Consider the following 18082-nt stretch of genomic DNA (forward strand, 5'->3'; position numbering starts at 1 on the left):
TGCCCTTTATCTCCCTGCTCATCTCTCTGATAAGCTGTTAAAGGCATGCTCAGTATAACAGAAAGATTGTGAGTGGAAAAGAAACAGGTGAAAATAAACTTCTCCCTTTATTTTAAAGTGCGTGAATCGAGTATTTAAAAAAAAAAAAAGGCAGAAAAAAAAAAAAAAACTTGGCCACAAGTAAGTTACATAACTTAAGCCAGTCTAAAATTATGTGCCAGCAATTTACATGAGTTTTATGTAACTGTTTATACTGCTGTTTATTTAAAAATTACTACTTATCTTGGCGACCGCAGCAACACATCGTGCATTTGCTAGCTCTGGAATACAGGGCACCTTCATTAAAACACATAGTCACCAATATATTAAACACACAAAAAAGCCCTGCTCTGACATAACATGAAGTGTCAGATGGAAAGCCGCAACAGCAAAGACATTCAGCGTTCACAACAAAGCAGCCCTTTGGGGTGTTCAGAACAGGACTGGAACATGCTCCATCCTTAATTCACCCAACAGCTTTCAGGTCCTTTACAGCACAGTTGGTGCAGTCTACAAGACCAGCTCCTGTTCCTGGGCTCTTATAAAGGACCCTCTTCATCCTCAGCTTTCTATGCTTGAGCATGTTTATAATTCAGCATTTACGTGCTAAGGTGAGGCAGCCTTTTGTTCTTTCTTAAAGTCCCAAGGACTTCAGCGTGGCACAAGTGGTTGGTAATTTCTGTTTGCTCTCTCCCAGCACTCTGTCGTCTCTCACAAAGGAGGCAAAGATTTAGATAAATCTTTGTGATGGGTTGCTTATGCATAAATTACATAATTTTTAGGTCCAGATCCATCACCAGGGTAAGACCATGGTGAGTGGCTTTGTACTGGTACCAGGAAGAGCTGCAGATATCCCAAAAAAAGCCAGGCAGTGGGAGCAATGCTGGCCTAATACATGGATTTTCCCCTTTTTGGGGGGTCTGTTGACTGAACAAGGTGCTTTACACCTCCTTACTTCATTTTCACTGTTATAAAATAGGAAAACTGGTATCCATGTCCTCCTAGGAGGTTTCTAGCCAAATGAATCAGTATAGCAGAATATTATGGATTATTTTTAGATGGCCATTACTGTAGAGAGCTGAAAACTGGCAATGCAGAGCAGGAGATATAAACCTAAGTGATAAATTATTTCCATGGATTTGCATTTCTTTAAAGCTGTAGCATGTCTTCTTCTTCTCACTTGAATCAGTAAAATCATGCGAGGAAAAAAGTTTATTAAAATTATAAGTAAGAAAATTCTCAAAAAATTTGTTATGAGTTACTTTATGACAGATATACTTTGAAATGAGGGGGAAAAGAAGGCACTATTCCAACACAGCTGTTGAAAAAATATTTATTTTTCAGTTATGGAAATTTTTATTGAAAATGAGGGACGGGTATTTTTCCAAAAGTGAGGTTTTTAAATAAATATATTTGAAAATTAGGTTTTGAGTAACTTTGGACACACCATCTTGTTAGGTAAATATCCTTTAAAAGGAGGATTCTCAACCATGATAACCATAACCTGATCCACAAGCTAATATCATATTCCTGTGTTTCAATTACATAGGGCTCAGCCACCACTGGCTAAGCTAAAAAAAATGCAAAATGCATTGGTGGCTGCATAAGGAGAGGCACAGCTGAGACAGAGAAGGATGGGATGTATGGTGGGGGCCAGGGGGCACCCAGGGTGCACCCTCAGCACCTCAGGACACAATGAGAACTTGGTCACTCTCCCAAGGCAGTCGCTGTCCCTCAAGGGGCTGGGACATCCCACTGTCATCCAGCTCACTGACAGGGGCTCACTGACACCAGCTGCCCTGGGAGATCAGAGCAAAGCCCTGTGATTTACTGTCACAAAACCTCTCAGACTTCCCCGTTGCTCCTGAGATGGCTTTGGAGACTACATCAGCCTGTTCTCCTCTTGGAAACTCAGCGTCTCTCCCTGAACTCAGCAGTTTTTGATTCTTTCTGAGAACAAGCTGCCATGCTGCTGCTAGTCACCAGTATTGTGGTGTTCCTGCTGGTCACAGGCTTGCAGACAGGCAGGATTACAATCCTGCTCAGATTCAGGCATTACCTCCTCTTCAGACAGTGTGCCAACATTTCTAAATACTGAGAGCAGTCCTCTAAATGCCAAATGGAAGTGGAAGGGGACCCACATCAAGGACAGGGCTGCAATGTTTATTTGTGTAAGCTACCCAAATTTAAATATGTCTCTTGAAGTACCAGTTTATGTCTGGGCAACCTCCAGTCCATAGAACAGTTAAAAATTGGGGAACATCAAAAGCTGCTTAGAGCTACTTCTCTCACCCTTGGCTTTTGCTTTGTGCTGTGTGAAGTGTGACTCAACCACTGCCCCTCTCTTGGACACTTGGGGATGCCTGGGGATTCCAATGAAGGCAGGATTTTCTGGTAGAATCTGTCCTGAGTGACACTGTCTTTCTTGACATGAATCCTTGAAAAGAGAAATGATGTCTGAAGTGACTGCAAGCCTGTTGACAACACATTCAGCAATTTGAACAGGGTTTCTCCTTCTGGAAAACTGAAAACATGTCGAAGTCTGCAGCATGTGTACAGTGTCTGCAGTGATTTAAACATGAGTTAGAAACCTTGAAAATCACGGTTTACAATGGAAAGTCTGACAAGCCATCAAGTTCAATGTTACTTTTAAGTATTCTTATAATTAAGCTGTCAACAAAACCCTACAATATGGTACTGCAACAGTCTCTACATTTTCCTACTAATGTACAGAGATATCTTCCACTAAAGGGAGCAGTAATTAGGTATTTAAAACCCACAGAAAACTAGAAAAATACACAGTGAAAAAATTCAACGAGAATATAAAAAACCAACCAATCTTCTTTTCATTGCAGCAAACACAAAAATGTTGCAGAGCATGCTCTGCATTCACAAACTGCAATCATAGAAAAGGAGTGATTAGGGGAGAAGGGAAAAATGAGTTGTGTTATTGATACTTGGCTGTTTCAGAAAAATGTGCTGGCAGTTAAATGTTGTGTATATGCTGAACAAGAAATCCTCTGAAGCCGTTTTCTTTTAACATGTAAACACCAGTATGACACTGCCAGAAGATGAAAATTGCCCATGTTGAAATTAAAATGCCTATATCCTCTGATCTATTCTAAATTATTAACTCCAATACTAATGAATATACAAATAAATATACAAAAACTATTCTGTGAATAGTTTTTAGGAAATAAAGGAAAGCTTCATATTGAATTCTTTAGTGTAAATTCAGGAAATTCATGAGATTCCTCAGTTTCTGCTGTAGAATAATTCAAGAGATTAATTTCACTATGGTTCTGATAGGTTTTCCTGGAAGTTTGAATCTGAAGGTACAAATCACTAAATCCCAGAGGTATGACTCCAGGATTAACCAGGATGGTACCTCTCATTAATAAGGAATAATTTAAGAAAAAAGGCTGGTTTCCTGCCTGCAGCAATCCATTCCTCACTTGTGCATATTCTTTTTTTTAAATCATCCAGTAGAATTTCATGGTCTGCTCATTATGTGCACAATATTTTTTGCAAGTTCTGAGGAAGAGTATGGACAGTGGGACTGCTGATTCCACAACCCCTGAGCTCAGCAGGAAAAGGACTGACAGGAGCACTTTGGTGAAGGTGCTTATCACAATTTGGGCTGACAGAAAGATGGGAGGGATCTGCAGCACTCAAATCCCTCTGAAAGTGGCTACAGCTTACCAGCTCCTGGTGGAGCTCTGTGACTGCAGTGACCAGACCAGCAGCAGGCCTGGCCAGGGGAGCCAGAACCACTGAAACCAACTGTGAGGCTCCAGTGACTGTCTGGTCCAAGGAGAATATTCCTACCCAAATTAGCCAAGGGTAGTTTGTGAGGCTGAGGAGCCAAAAGGACTCTCTGCCCGTGCCCACCTGTGCAGATCCAGTGCAAGTCAGTGCTTTTTGTTGGTTAGGATGTATAAAGTGCCAAATGGCATTAACAGGTCCAATTCCTTCACCTTCTCTTTTCCACTACTTCTGTCTTTAAAAGGAAAATGTTTAAATGTGGGAAATGGTGACTTAAAGTAATTTGTATTGCAGTCTGTTTTTAAGAATTCTTTCCTGAAAAGTTTTTGAACAATATTTTGGTTTTGTCTCCCATACACAGAGATATAATTTAATTACTGTGTATTTGCTATACATTACTGTTAAGCATGACTTTTAGTATACACATGGACTGGGAAACTGCTAGGAGAAAAGTTAACCTGTGAGTGATTCAAGTCCTTTGACTTCTTTGCTTGAACTGGTACCTGATTGATTTTCTCCTGCTATTTGTTTCTAGTGGAATGGAGCCCTTCAGAAGACTTTTCTCCTTTGGCTGGTGAAATAATTATGGATAATCTTCACTCTTTGAGGTGCTCCATCACAGGTCTCAGGACGGTGAGTTCCAGAGGACTCATTTAGACCTTGATGGCCAAGTCCTCGCAGTGACACAAAGACACAAGAATTTACACCAGCACCCCTTGGAAATCACTGCAGAGACTTTCTTGTAGCAACATGTTCCAGTGATTGAGCACAATATGTCTGGTAGCCATAACCCAAAAGTCACAATGGAACAGAACCATTTTTTGAGTTATCATTCCCAGGAGAAATTGGGAAAGACTGGAGCAAAAGCTGCTGTTTTCTGGATCACAGGATAATCAGTGCAGATCAAAGGCTCTTGAGAGATCTAGACCTGACTCTGATGACCAACACCTCGAATAACAACTCTTTCTCTTCTCCTTCTTCCAGAAATACACATGTTGATGGCAATCATTCTCATTTTTGTTATTCGTCTTTGTATATTTCTTTTACATCAGACAGAACTGGATGTCAAACCTTATCCTCAAATCTTTGTAGTGTGTTTCAATCTATCATGGTGCATTTAAATGATTAAAGCTATTTAAGTTTCTCACTGAAAAAAGAAAATCTTTGTGAGGCTCTGCTTTGCAGTTGTTACAGCCAAGATTTTGAGTCCAGTGATAGTTTTGACTCCAGCTGTTTCCATTTGCAGGGCCAGAGATATTATGTCCGTGTGTCAGCCTACAACATGAGAGGATGGGGACCTCCATGCAAATCTACTCCTGAATATGCTTCTCCTTCAAGTAGGTTGGGTTTGTCTGCTCTCCCAGTTTGCTTAGTGATGTTGGAGTTCACAATGTAATTGGCATGTCATCTAGGAGTGAAATAAATAATAAAAGTCAACTCCTTCCAACCCCCCAAAAATAAGCAAAAATAATTTATGGATATTTATGTCTCATATTTTATTCTTCTCCAATCTCTTGACAGAAAATTGTTGTCTAGTCATTAACACTTAAAAAATTAGAAATATTTTAATCTTCATTTCTCTTAGGAGATTTCTGATATATGGAACTTCATTTTTCAGTACATGAATGGATCAAAACCTGATTCTGAGCTGCTAGAAGCAAAACACTTAGATTATCTTATGTAGTTTTATGTTTTACCTTGTAGCATTACAGATCCCATTCACTGGACCATTCTTACAGGATCCTGTACATAAAATTCTCCAGTGTGGACACACACAGTGGTAGCCTGTAAATGTTCCAGAAATGTCCAAAAGCCTTTCTTCCTTTTCCAACCTCTGACAAGTCTTCTCAGACTCCAGTAGGGCTATGATTTGTCATTTATAATTTTTAATCTATTATAATCAAATTGTATTGTTAGTTGCTTTTCCAGACTTGCCAAACTGGCTCAGTGTATTACAGCTCCCCTTGTATTGATGCAGTAAAGTGGGACTTTTCCTTTTATTGCATTAACACTAGTTTTTATTAGGCTAACGTAGCAATTTAATAACCTTGCATGCTAATGTGAAAAAATATAACAAGCTGTACCTATTCTCAGTAGTCATAATGAAGAGGGTTGGATAAATAAGGCTTTTGCATTGCCATTGTCCCATTTTGCTTCAATTTTGTTCTTGTGTTTTCTCCAGAACAACATCAGAACTAGGGTAAAGAAACATTCTGCTTGAGAACAAAAATGGGCTACAATCATGGGAAAAAAAATCTACTGTGGATAACTGAATAATTTGGTGATGTGCAATTACCTTGACTATAGCCAGGTGTAACTATACAGGACTTGGCCCCAGAAACCCAAAATTTACATCAGCTGGGGGACAGATTCTTTCACAGTAGCTGCCAGTTATTCAGCCAAATATCCCCACAGAAGGAGCACTCCTGGCAAGACAGGTGGTATTTAAGACTGCAACTTCGTATGATGTGAATTTTGCTTTCAGCATATTGCATTCTCTTCCCTTTTTACAGCCCCCTGCTATTAACTTGCTGAAATCTGACATTATGTGCCAGTTCCAAAGTTTTGGGGTGTGAAGGAAAAATCTTCCTGCAGATTTTAATGGATCAGCACAAAAGCCATGGAGAGAATTCTGTTCATTCCCCTTGTACAGTATCTCAGGGTGTTAAGAGCACAGTAAGTTTTGGAATTGCTGGGTTTAGGGCCACATACTTAGGCTTTAGAGTTAAGACCAGCAGAGCCTAAATGCAAAATCTTTTCATTAAGTAATACTCACATCAGAGAGACAAGATGTTATTTACCATTGCAGTTACTGGGGGCAGAACCTCCCTATTCACACAGTGCCTTCACCATGGGTTTTGAAAAGCAGATTTGTGCTTGGCAAGGAGGCAGCAGGCTGACATTACACCAGTGCTGCATAATAAAATAAGCTAAAATTTAAATGAGAATACATTAATGCTCTACAAAGTTGTCTGTAACAGCAGCCACAAGAATATGCAAAGGAAAGGAAAGCTTTAGGGCCTGATGCTGATCCAGAGCATCAAAGGCTGGTGACACTCTTGGAGAGGTGTCTGTGTGTGACAACAGTGAGCACCAGCATTTGTCCTTCTGTTTTCTCCACACACTGCAGCATCCTGGAAGGTGCTGGCCAATGCTGTGCAGCTTCTCTGTGAAATCCCAGCAAACAGAAACATTTCTAGGTTTATTCATTGGCAGGTGAGTGATGGACAATGAGGAGAGCTGGTCTGGTTTCTGTGTCATTTTTAAGGTAGTCAGCCATCTGGAGGTTCAAAAAGTTTGGAAACTACTGGGGTAGAGAAATCAGGATGTTGTTTGCAGCTCTACCAGTCTGATAACACCGAAGCACTTTGTGACTGGTGAGTTCCAGTTGGTCCCTCCTGGCTGCTCACAGGGGCTCTAAGGACATTTCTCCCACACAGAGCAGTAAATGCAGCTGGCCCTGGTGTTTGCAGTAAGAGAACACACAGGACAGCCCCTCTGCGGCTGTCACACTGCCCACAGGCTATCAGGGTACCAAATGTCTTCTCTTTCCAACTTTTCATGGGGCTTACTCTGGCTGCTGCACTAAATGTAAATAAACAGGTATTTATATCCCTGGCATAGTGAGCCCATTGGAAGGAATGCTTGACTCCAAACTTGCACTAGAAACTGGATCTGTATATTTAGTGAGTGAGCAAACTGCTGGTGGCTATGAGCATGTACATGGCCCCTGTGCCAGCAAGATGGGATCATGTCTCCTGTGCAGACAGATCTCTTAATACCTTGATCCACCATTCCTCTGAGCTAGGAAATGGGTGCAATGAGCTTTTCTCATTATAATCAAAGTATGAAAATAGCCAAGTCTGGAATTAAAGAGCTCCTTTCTGATACAGACAGGTTCTTCCTATTTGTGATGAGTTTGTTTTTTTTAAATAAAGACTGAGATTCTCATTAAGCAGCAAGTGAATGAAAACAGTCTGTTGGAGGTTGGAGGTGTGTGGGATAAATGCAGCAGGTTTTTGCCTCAGGAGTGCAGTGCTGAGCAGCCTGTGGGCTCTAGGGCAGGGACTGCCAGCATTTGTTCAGGCCTGGAGCAGAAATCCAGAAGGGATTTTACTCCAAGCATGCTTCTCTGGCTACAGGGCAAGCTCTGGGTGTAGGAAGATGTTCATTTCTGCTTCGCAGAACTGTTGGCGAGTTGTGGAGCCTCCTGGTGTCGGCAGCAGTGGCAGGAGGAGCGTTGTGTGGCTTTGGTGAGGGGCGAGTGTCAGGACAGGCTGACACTGACTGCAGCACCAGAGCTCATTCATAGAGAGAAACAGCCATTGTCAAGCCAGTCACTACACGAGCTTCTCAGAGCTGCTTGTGAGCTCTTTGTTAATAATCATTATGATTAATTACCCAGCTGGCACAAGGCAAAGAAAACTCAGTGTACAAGGAACAACAGCCCTAAAAACGACTCCTGCCTGCTGAGACGTAAAACTCCTCTAGGGCCGAGAAGTACCAGAGGCAAGAAAATATTTTTAGACCCTCTCCTGCACCTTTGTGTTTCATTTCTGTTTATTTCCTTTGTTCAATAGACTGGAAAGACTGCAGTGGAAGAGAGCCTCGGCACAGGGGACACACGGAGGCCCTGGAACGCCTCCTTCAGCAGGTTCGAGCAGCTCATCAGCACTATAATTGCAGAGGTAAGGAGAAATATCTATGTGGTAGGGCACCAGCTGAAGCCTCTGTGGCGCCTGTAATTTTAGCAGTTTTCTAACTAGGTCATACCTTCTCATTCATCAGGAAAAGAAAGATATTAATATTGGCCCATCTGGAATCACTTTAGCACACTATCTCGCTCTTAACCCTTGAAATTAGTTGGATGAAAACATCTGAAGGCTGCAATGTGCACACACACAGGCACAGTCTTTCTCCCTCCACATCCTACACACTTATTGATTTGTTTTTCCCTACAAATTAGTTTCACACAGGATTCCACTGAAATGTTTCAAAGCTGGCTTTTTTATTTGTTCATATAAAGAAATACTTTAGACAGTTAACAACTGGTTTGGATCAAAAGGGAGGAATTGGCTGCCTCCAAATGGAAGACACTAAGTGGATGTCATGCCAATCCATAATGAAAAATACTTGCACAATGTAACGGGGAGATAAGATTGCTACATTTCAAAACGGAATGGATCAAAACTAGGAGAGAGTTCAAATCTCAGCCAATCTTCATTCATGAGAAACAGACTGTGCCTTTAATAGCTCAAGAGCCAAGGCAACAGCTTGGCATTCTTTTTAGAGCCTATATAAAAACTCCTGTTCTATATGGGTTGTTGAAAAGTACTATTTATTTTTTTAAAATAAACTTCTAACTGGAATAATGCTTCATTGCAAAGGGACTTACTTTAAATGGAAAAGTTAAACTGTCATGAAGTTTTCATTTTTCTTCACCTAGTATGACTGCTCTGTCAAGTTGCATCAATTGATTTAAAATCATAGAAATACTCTGAGCTAAAATCATCTGGCTGAAATTAAAAGATGCAGCCTTTGTTCTTTGGGTGCAAATTTGTAACCATCACACTAATCCAGAGTCTGACACAACCCATTGTAACCATAGCAACTCAAACTATTCATCTATGATGCTTGGAAAGGGAAAGGAGATATTGCAAGAAAATGTTGTTTCTCTAATTAAAATTCATGCAAAAATTATCACTTGCAGGTGGTCTTCATACTGAAAATACAGATGATGCGTTCTATCTCTCTTACATGGGTTTTTGTGCTATTAAAGAAGGCTTTTTTTGTGGTACAGTTTGTCCTTTCTGGTGTCAGTGCCCATCTCAGCTCCTTCAGGTCACCTTTCCAGTCAACAGGGAGTAAGCGATGGAACATCTGAAAATATTCTTAGTATAAATTGTTTTACTGACATAGCAGCCCAGAACAGAAGCAGTTATAAACATCATGCAGAAAATTCCTTCTTTTGACATTTTGACACCAGTGCTGGTTCTTATAAAATTCCACTGCCCCTGAAATTAACCCAAGTCTCAAAACTGAGCACAGACAACTCTGTTCTTGATTTCCTAACACCTTTTCCTTTAATAATAAATAACAATACAGAAAAATGTGTTTAACTCAGAACATTTTCTTCCATGCCTGAAAGGCTGTGGGACCTCACATGGGGCAGTTCCACACTGTGGAGTCAGCCTGAGCAACACCCTTGCCTCCAACCAAGTAAAAATCTCATAATTGCTTGTAATGCCAGCATTACACAGTAGTATATTTTGGATAAATCAGCTTGGCATCATCATAGGAGAACCTTTGGAACTTGCCTTAAATATATGATGATGTCAATCCCTTTTATTTCACTAATATGGTGAGGAATCAAAACAAAGTTTGCAGGAAAAGTAAGAATTATGATGTCACTTTGACTCAGAAATTTTATTCTGATATTTATCAACCTCAGTGGAATCTGAGGAGTTTGATCAAGGATCTGAGATAAGCTGCTATACATAAAAGCCCAAAATAACAGTTTTCACTTCATGTTATACAGAGGCTTGATTTCTATTCTTAATTAATGTAAATTAGCATGACTGACTGACAGGGTGGAAGTCAGCATGGCCCTGCTATTTACACACAGGCTGAGGACCTGCCCAGGCATTCTCCTGTTCTTTGCCATGATTCCCTTTACCACATCCTGGTTAATGCCAACCTTGTGATCTCTGTTTGCCCCATCTGTTGTAGAGCTGTCAGTAACAGCTGGACATTGTTTGAAGATCCCTGAACCTGCCTACAAGGACTGTGAGAGCAGAATGAGGCTGTGCAGGAATTAGAGCTCAGTGGGAACAGAGCTGGGACCAAACCTGGTGTCCAGGCACCTTGGCTGTCCCCACAGTGACTCCTGCCTGGAATGTCCCGCTCAGGCTGGCTCAGAGCACAGGACGAGTGACAGAAAGGTGGAAAAAAATGAGAGCAATCAATCTAAATGGCCTGAGATTATCTGAGCAAGGCAGGCAAAAGGCTAAGAAGCCAGAGGGGCTGGAGGATGAGGCTGTGTGCTGCTGAGGTTGTGGGATCTGGGAGGGGACATTGCCCACATTCCAGGCAGATCCTTTCCCCAGGTCTGTTCATTCAGGCTCTGCCTTTTGCCCCGTGATTTGCATTGCAGGGGCTGGAGAAAACAAGCTTACAAAAATACCAGGAAGAATACACTGGAATGTACAGTGAGTTTAAGAGCTTTTGGAATTAGATCAGCTGTTGCTTTTGAACCTGCTCTGTGATATGATGAAATCTCCTAGGGAATTACTTAGGAAGCTTTGCTTTCATATGTTTAATCTTCTGGAAAACCCTGATGATTACAAATAACAGTCATCCATTTGTCTTGATAATACTATGCTACAGACTATCATAACTGAGTTACTACAATTGTATTTCCTGGCAACACTTCAAATATATTTTTTAAGTATTTTCCTTTTTTTGTAGATCTTTCTTTCTAAACAATTCAGAGTGGACTAAGTAATTGTGTGACACTTCATTAGAAAGGAACCCAACTCTTCAGTAGAATTCTTACCAGATATTTTTCTTCTGAAATTCAGTTGAAATGTATTTTACTAGACAAGTCAGAGGTGAAATAAAAATGTTCTCATTTTAATTTGATTCACAAGCAGAACACATAGTTTTAATTGCATTTAGCCAAGAGAGGGATCTCTGATTCCTCAGGGCATTTAAGATGTTTAGATTATAATTCTTTGTGAGACTATACAAAAGTATACTTGAGAACCAAGCTATAGCCTGGGAAGTTCAGGTTGGGAATTTAAGAAGAGACCCCAAATGCACACAAGCTTGAGGGGGCAACGTAGTTCTTGTTCTTCCAAGAGGTTGCTTTTAAGTGTGGGTTGTATTTACATAAAAAACTGCAAAGAAATATTCATACACCCTCTACCTTCGAAGAGAAAGGCTGCCAATGTCATAAATACACCTTTTTATGTAATTGCCTATTTCAGTCCAGGTTTGAATGCTTCTGATTTAAATCTAATCAGTGGAAATTCTCCCATCTTGGCTGCTATGTGCTCACTCCCAGGCTTCTATTAAAAGAGCTCACAGCTCAGTTGCTGTATCATTTGTTAATATAAACTTACTGTGTTGCTACTGATGCTTTTCCATGAAGGTTACTCTATGTTATTTATTAGTTAATTAAGTAACAGACAAAGTTCCATTTCCTGCAAATCCAAATTATCCTCTAATCTCAGCTCCCTGTTTTCTGGCTTCTACACACACAATACTGCAAAACAAAAGCAAATAGCAATATAGGAGAGTTTACAGTCTCCATCTAATTTTACATTAATTCTTTTGCTGTTGGCTTCTGCAAAGCTGTGTGGAGTAAACCCAAACCACTGAATCGACCAATAACATATTTTTCACTTGTAATGTGCCCTCTTATTTTAATGCTGCACTCTCAGGGTGTTTTATACAAAATTATGTTGCTTTGCCTTCAGTAATTTCCTCCTCCATTCTCTCTGCATTGATGGAGGGAATACAGAAGAAAATAATTAGAATGGAATTTATATTCCTAAATTGATCTTAACCTTGAAAGAAGGAAACAGTAAGATAGGAGTTTTCATGTAGCATTTGGTTTACATCACTGCAATTCACTGAAAAAGGTCCACAGTAAAATAACCGTTATCTGAGGAGATATGGATAGAAATACAGAAGAATATTTTCAGAAGGAGAAGAAAACAAAGGAGTAGTCATGGATTTGGATAAGTCGGTTTAAGCTGAAGAGTGCATTGGAGAATATGCCAGGGAGAACAAGTTTGCACTGGAAAGACAATGAATTTGATGATCTAATAAGACTCATACATCTGAACTGTATGATTTCACCCCCAACAGAACCTTGTTCTCTTTGTGCTCGCTGTTCCACAGAGCAGTAATTATTGCTAACAATGTGCCTGTTTGCTGGTGCCAATCGTGGTGCAAATTTATTCAGCATTTAAAGTAAGCTGAGCACTTCCACAGATGGGGTTTTGGAAACAGTAAATTTAGATGCTCTTCAAATATTCAAGACAAGAACTCACCAGGGAGACACAGACAGGCACCTCCTATTCTGCACCAGAGGTAAGTGGGAAACACTCTGAGAACACCTAAGCAGAGAATCAGCAGCTTTCAGAAGTGGCTCTTCAGGAGTTGTGGTTTTTTGCCACTAGAGAAGGGTATCCCTCAATATGCTTCACACTTCAGTCTGGCTGGGGATCCATGCTTCATCCAAATAAACAGTCAGATCCTGGAAAAGTGAGATGTGCTTTCACAGGGACATTTTTCATCTTGTCTTTCTTTTCATATCACAGCAAATATCTGAAGAATTGACTGTATTTTCCAAAGTATTTCTGCTGGTTTTCTATAACAGCATTAAACAGCACAGACATTGCAAAAAACCAAACCCAAACAGTGTTAAATGCCCATTGCTTTCAAATCCAGATATGAACAACAACTGCCAGTACATTGTAAAGTCCTCAATGTCCCTGATTGCCATCTCCTGGTGTCCCCTCCAAACCTGCTCACAGGCACACAGGTGTTCACAGCTCTTACACAGAACTCAGGGCTTTCAATGCCCATGGCAAGATATTTCCTTGGCTTACAAGGCCGTGCATGAGAGAAGGGAAGACATTAAGTCCAATTCATCAAAAAAGAATGCAATGTATAAAAATTTAACAGTATTCTCTTAGAACATTGGGACAATTTTATAAAATTCTTCTATTGGAGAGCTGACCCAGATATGCTGGCAGGCACACAGCAGGTCTCAGCTTTGACATGAAGTGAACAAAAGAGTTTAACACCTCTTCCTTGGACTCCAGATTATTAGGGAGCCAAGGTTAACTGTGGAAGCTCTAAGGAAATACACGAGTGGAAGTTGTTGTGATGGAGAAAAAAAAAAAAATCCAACAACAGTAGATGCATTTAATGTGATATAGAGAAAGATGAGGGTTAATCTTGTCTCCTTAAAACTTTTCCTTAGGTTACATTGGTGATGCTGCAATGTCAGTGTCAGCCAGGGCACCGATTATTAATTTCTTAGAAACTTAAGCTATATGAGGTAAGAAATTTAGAAATTTCAACACCCTAAAATACTGACTGATCCAAATCCCTTCTCAGGTTTTTGAGACCACTTGCAAAGCCCCCATCCTTTCTGAACATTAAGAGTGTGTAGGGCTGGTTCAAGCTTGCCTCAGAGCAAAACAGCTTTATCTTGTCTGAGTTTGCAGACAAGGAAATTGTCTGCTGCTGTGTATCACTGAGTTAATGAAAACACCATCAAAGGGCTGCATTTGAGCATCTTTCTAAATGTTGCCTTTTGAAAGGAATGTAATGGGCACTGACTGAAATTTAGTACTGTGGTTCAAGAAACAAAGGTTTTTTATGAGACACTAGCTGAAATTTAAGAGCTGGGTTGGGTTTGCTTCTTTTTCCCATTTCAGAAAGTTCTAAATTACAAAACGCTGGTCGAAAGCAATCGGTTTCCAGAAGCTTGAAGCACCTTTTCCATTCATCAAACAAGTTTGTGAAGACTCTGAAAAGGTTTGTCATTCCTTCTATGTTTGAGACATTCTGAATTTTCGCAGTTGTTGTTGTGTATTAGAGAAAAGCACCTTAGAAATACGTGATAATATGCCACTGCTGATGAGACAGCAATTGGTCAGGATGAACTGACAAAATCACAGATGTGTAAGACTGATGAAGCTGACAGGAAAAAAATGCTCCACCTCCTACTGAAATCAATAGAATTTTTTCTTTGTTACTTTTGGAAGTGAATTCAAATTGTTACAGAGTGAAATATTCTGTGCAAACCCAAAGTGCAGCTACGGAGCTCTTTGAAAGCACTGCCTCTGTTGCTGTTCTTTAAGGAAACTACAACATTTATTCATTAACAATATAAAGCACAGAGCTCAGATAACATTTGAATAGTCCACTGACATCCTCAGCTGGGTTTGCAGCCCACTGTGACCCAACTCTCAGCCCTGACAATTTGTTTCAGCTAATGGAAGTCACTTATTCTGGATTGTTTCTTCTTTCATTGCCAGGAGTGTTGAATTTGCATTTTTTTCTTTGCATTTTGATGAGAGTTTGATTCTTTCAGAAGAGCTCTCCAGGGTCTTTAAATTCCCTGCAGTAACTACTTAACATGTGTAACTAATTGTGAGGGTAAATATTGAAAGGAATGATCTCTATAAACAGGTTTGCAGATATGTTGGCCAAATTACACTCAATTATATCAATATAAATCCATAATAACCCACCTGATTTCAATTTAGTTACTTCAGATTTGCTCTGAAGGAGGGCAGAACTAAGGACATTAATGATAATTTTTAGTAAAATTTCTGATTTCTAAAGGGCATAAGGCCTCCATTGTGTACTGTGTACTCTGGCAAAATTCTCATTGAAATTGATGTCAGTGGCTCACACAAATCCATAATCTCTTAGAGTCATGCAATCTTACATCATCTAAAGTGATAAACTTCCCCAATATTTTTCAGAATCCACTGACTGAAGTTTCATGACCTTATATTACACAGAATTTTTATACCAGATGATTCACTTTGTCTCCCCAGAACTTAACATCTATGATTCCTTGACTAAATTTGGCAAGGATGTGAATAGACATGAAAGGTGTTTGATAGTGTTTCCTTCTCTCTTCAGGGGACTCTACTTATCTGTTATACTTTTTTACAAAGACAATTTGTTAGTAACCAATGAAGATCACATCCCAGTTGTGGAAATCGATGACTCTCACAGTAGTTCAGTTATGCAGGATTTCCTGTGGTTCACAAAGGTAATGGGAGTCTAATTTCATCTATTGCTTTTGCAAATCTGTTGCCAGCAATGCATGGGCCTTAGCTCATCACTCTGAATGTATGAAATGATGTCATTAAAAAGCTGAATGATGAAATGCTTCATTACTCATGTTAAAGGCAATTTTCACAAACCAGTCATGTGGATTAAATCCTGACTGGGCCACTGACAGTGATACAATTAACTCTTAAGGTATGACCCTAGATGAGTGATGGTTATGTGGATACTTGCAGGTTTTATGGACATTTAGAGCAAGAGCCTAAAGAATTCAGGGGTTTTAAATCTGGTATTGTGGTTGTGCCATCACTCAAGTTGTCTTACAGTACTTTTTTTACACCACAAAATACAGTAAACCAGTTTTGCACAATTGTCCACAATCAATTAGAACAGGTTCATGATGTTTACAGAACACCTTCTGTGTCTGAGTCAGTATCTGTGTCATGTTTATCCAATCAGCCTATTGCTGTCTGCAGAAATACAAAGTCTGCAATATCTACTGATTTTTCCAAATCCAAAATGCATTTTAGTATCACTTTTGCTTTTGCAAATGCTGAGAATCAGAAGTGGCTGAAGTGGATCTGTTTTTGCAGTTGTCTTGCATGTGGGATGACATCAGGTGGCTGAGGCAGAACATGGCTGTGTCTGTGTCCTCCTCCACAGCCCTCCAGGCCAGGCAGAAGATGCTTTCAGCAGCAGCACAGCTACAGGTGGGTCCCGTGGCATATTTCTGGCTGGTAGCTCAGTGACTTTCTGATCTCCAAGGCACAGAGCTGCCAGCTGTCCCTAGGACTGCTCTTTGGAGCAGCATTCTCATCTCCAGATGAGTACTGAGCCTCTCCTGCCAGGAAGGATTTACATTAAAAGTAAAGAGTAGGAATAACAAAGGAAAAAAGAAAACAATAGGAAGAAAGAACAAAAGAAACAGACAAAGAAACAAACAGATATGAAGCAGTAAATAATGACCAGGCAGAGAAGCCTGTAAATTTGCAGATTGGGAATTCAAAGTTATAATCCTAATATTTGTCACTCAAAAGCTTCTTACAGGCCTATTCATTATTAATTATTAATCTATTAATAAAGCATTTAAAGTCTGTTCTATTCCACCCTCTGCTACAGATGCAACCTGAGTAGCACTGAACAGGTCACTAAAATCCTTCTGTGTCTCAGTTCACTATTTGTTATGCAAATAGAAATTACACTTTCTCCAGCAGAACATTTCTACCTTTATTGTAAAGCTTTGAAGTTGAGTTAAGTTGGGTTTCACGACAACATGAAATCTCTAGATGGCAGGCAGACACGTCCATTAAAATAGTTACTTTTGTGGGAAAATACATTTTCAAAAAGCTGCGTGCACGGTTTTTACAGAAAAAAGCATATCCAGGCTTCACTTCTTTCTACCTTTTGTTGAAGTCAGCAAAGCTTCCCAGGAAATCTGTGGTACAGTCCTGGCCTTGCTGCAGATCCTCAGTGCTGGGCACTGTGCTGGGCACACCTCACCCCACAGGCTGTGCCAGCACAATAACCTGGTGTGCAGCACCTGGGAGAGCCACACACATGGGGTCAAGGTTAACAATATGCATGTGGGGTTTGTTTTACACCTTTTGGTGAGCAAGCCTTCCTGGGCAACCACATCTGGACTGATTTCCCCAAAGTGCCCCGAAATACATCAATGCCAGCCTGCTGCACCTTTATTGGAGAACCACCTGTGCTAGGCAGCAGCTGCCTGTCAGTCCTTTGAGCTGTCACTAGAGAAAGTTTTAACTATATCTCGTGAATATTCCCCCAGTGGGGTTGGCTCAGCTCAGGTAGCACACATTTGGTTAGTTCAGGTCATTCCCCCTGTGCAGATCCCCTTTAACAGCAAACTGCATGGGGAGATACCCAACATTCCCGTCCTGCTTTTATTTGCTACCAGAGATGCCAAGTGCAGAGCTTGAAACACAGAGACACAGCAAATGTGCCCATGTGGTGCATTGCCCTGCTGAAGTTTTGCCAAATTTATTGCCCTAAATGTGTGTTCTGTTTGCTTGGTCCCTGAGGAACACAGGGACTGTCACCCAACTGCCAGCCTGGAGCAGTGTGTGGCCTGATGAGATCCCCCAGTGGAAGGATCTCAATAAAGTTTATTATGCTTGAATACTTTTTATTGAGGCAGTTAATAAATTGACTCCACAGGAATTTGGGGCAGAATGGAAAAGATCAGTGATGACACAGCTGCTCAGGGACTAGATCAGTAGACTCAGAGACAACAGGGACTGCAACTTTGTCTGTTGTTACCACCAAACAAAACTCAAGGGATGGGGTAGCAAGCTCAGCAGACACAAAACTGTTTTAGGGTATGAATCAGTCCCATATTGATATTTGTAGGTCCCCCATTCCCTGTGCTGGAATGTCATTCACAACATAGTGACAGTAAAGAACTGTTCGTTTTCATCTGGGCACATTCACA

At 40.4% G+C, this 18082-nt stretch overlaps 1 protein-coding gene across 1 annotated transcript in view; it reads left to right on the forward strand.

Moving 5' to 3' along the window:
- ANKFN1 (ankyrin repeat and fibronectin type III domain containing 1) overlaps positions 1-18082 on the forward strand; it is a gene marked incomplete at both ends in the record, with an annotated part of 57218 nt that overhangs the window by 21783 nt on the left and 17353 nt on the right. Inside the window, 6 exons of the mRNA XM_083874784.1 lie at positions 4340-4437; positions 5051-5141; positions 8385-8492; positions 14262-14361; positions 15481-15613; positions 16224-16340. Coding sequence (XP_083730910.1) covers positions 4340-4437; positions 5051-5141; positions 8385-8492; positions 14262-14361; positions 15481-15613; positions 16224-16340 — 647 coding nt within the window. The remainder of the gene's footprint in view (positions 1-4339; positions 4438-5050; positions 5142-8384; positions 8493-14261; positions 14362-15480; positions 15614-16223; positions 16341-18082) is intronic.

This window comes from Zosterops lateralis (genome assembly GCF_965231275.1).
Source record: "Zosterops lateralis genome assembly, chromosome: 18".
Classification (NCBI taxonomy): domain Eukaryota; kingdom Metazoa; phylum Chordata; class Aves; order Passeriformes; family Zosteropidae; genus Zosterops; species Zosterops lateralis.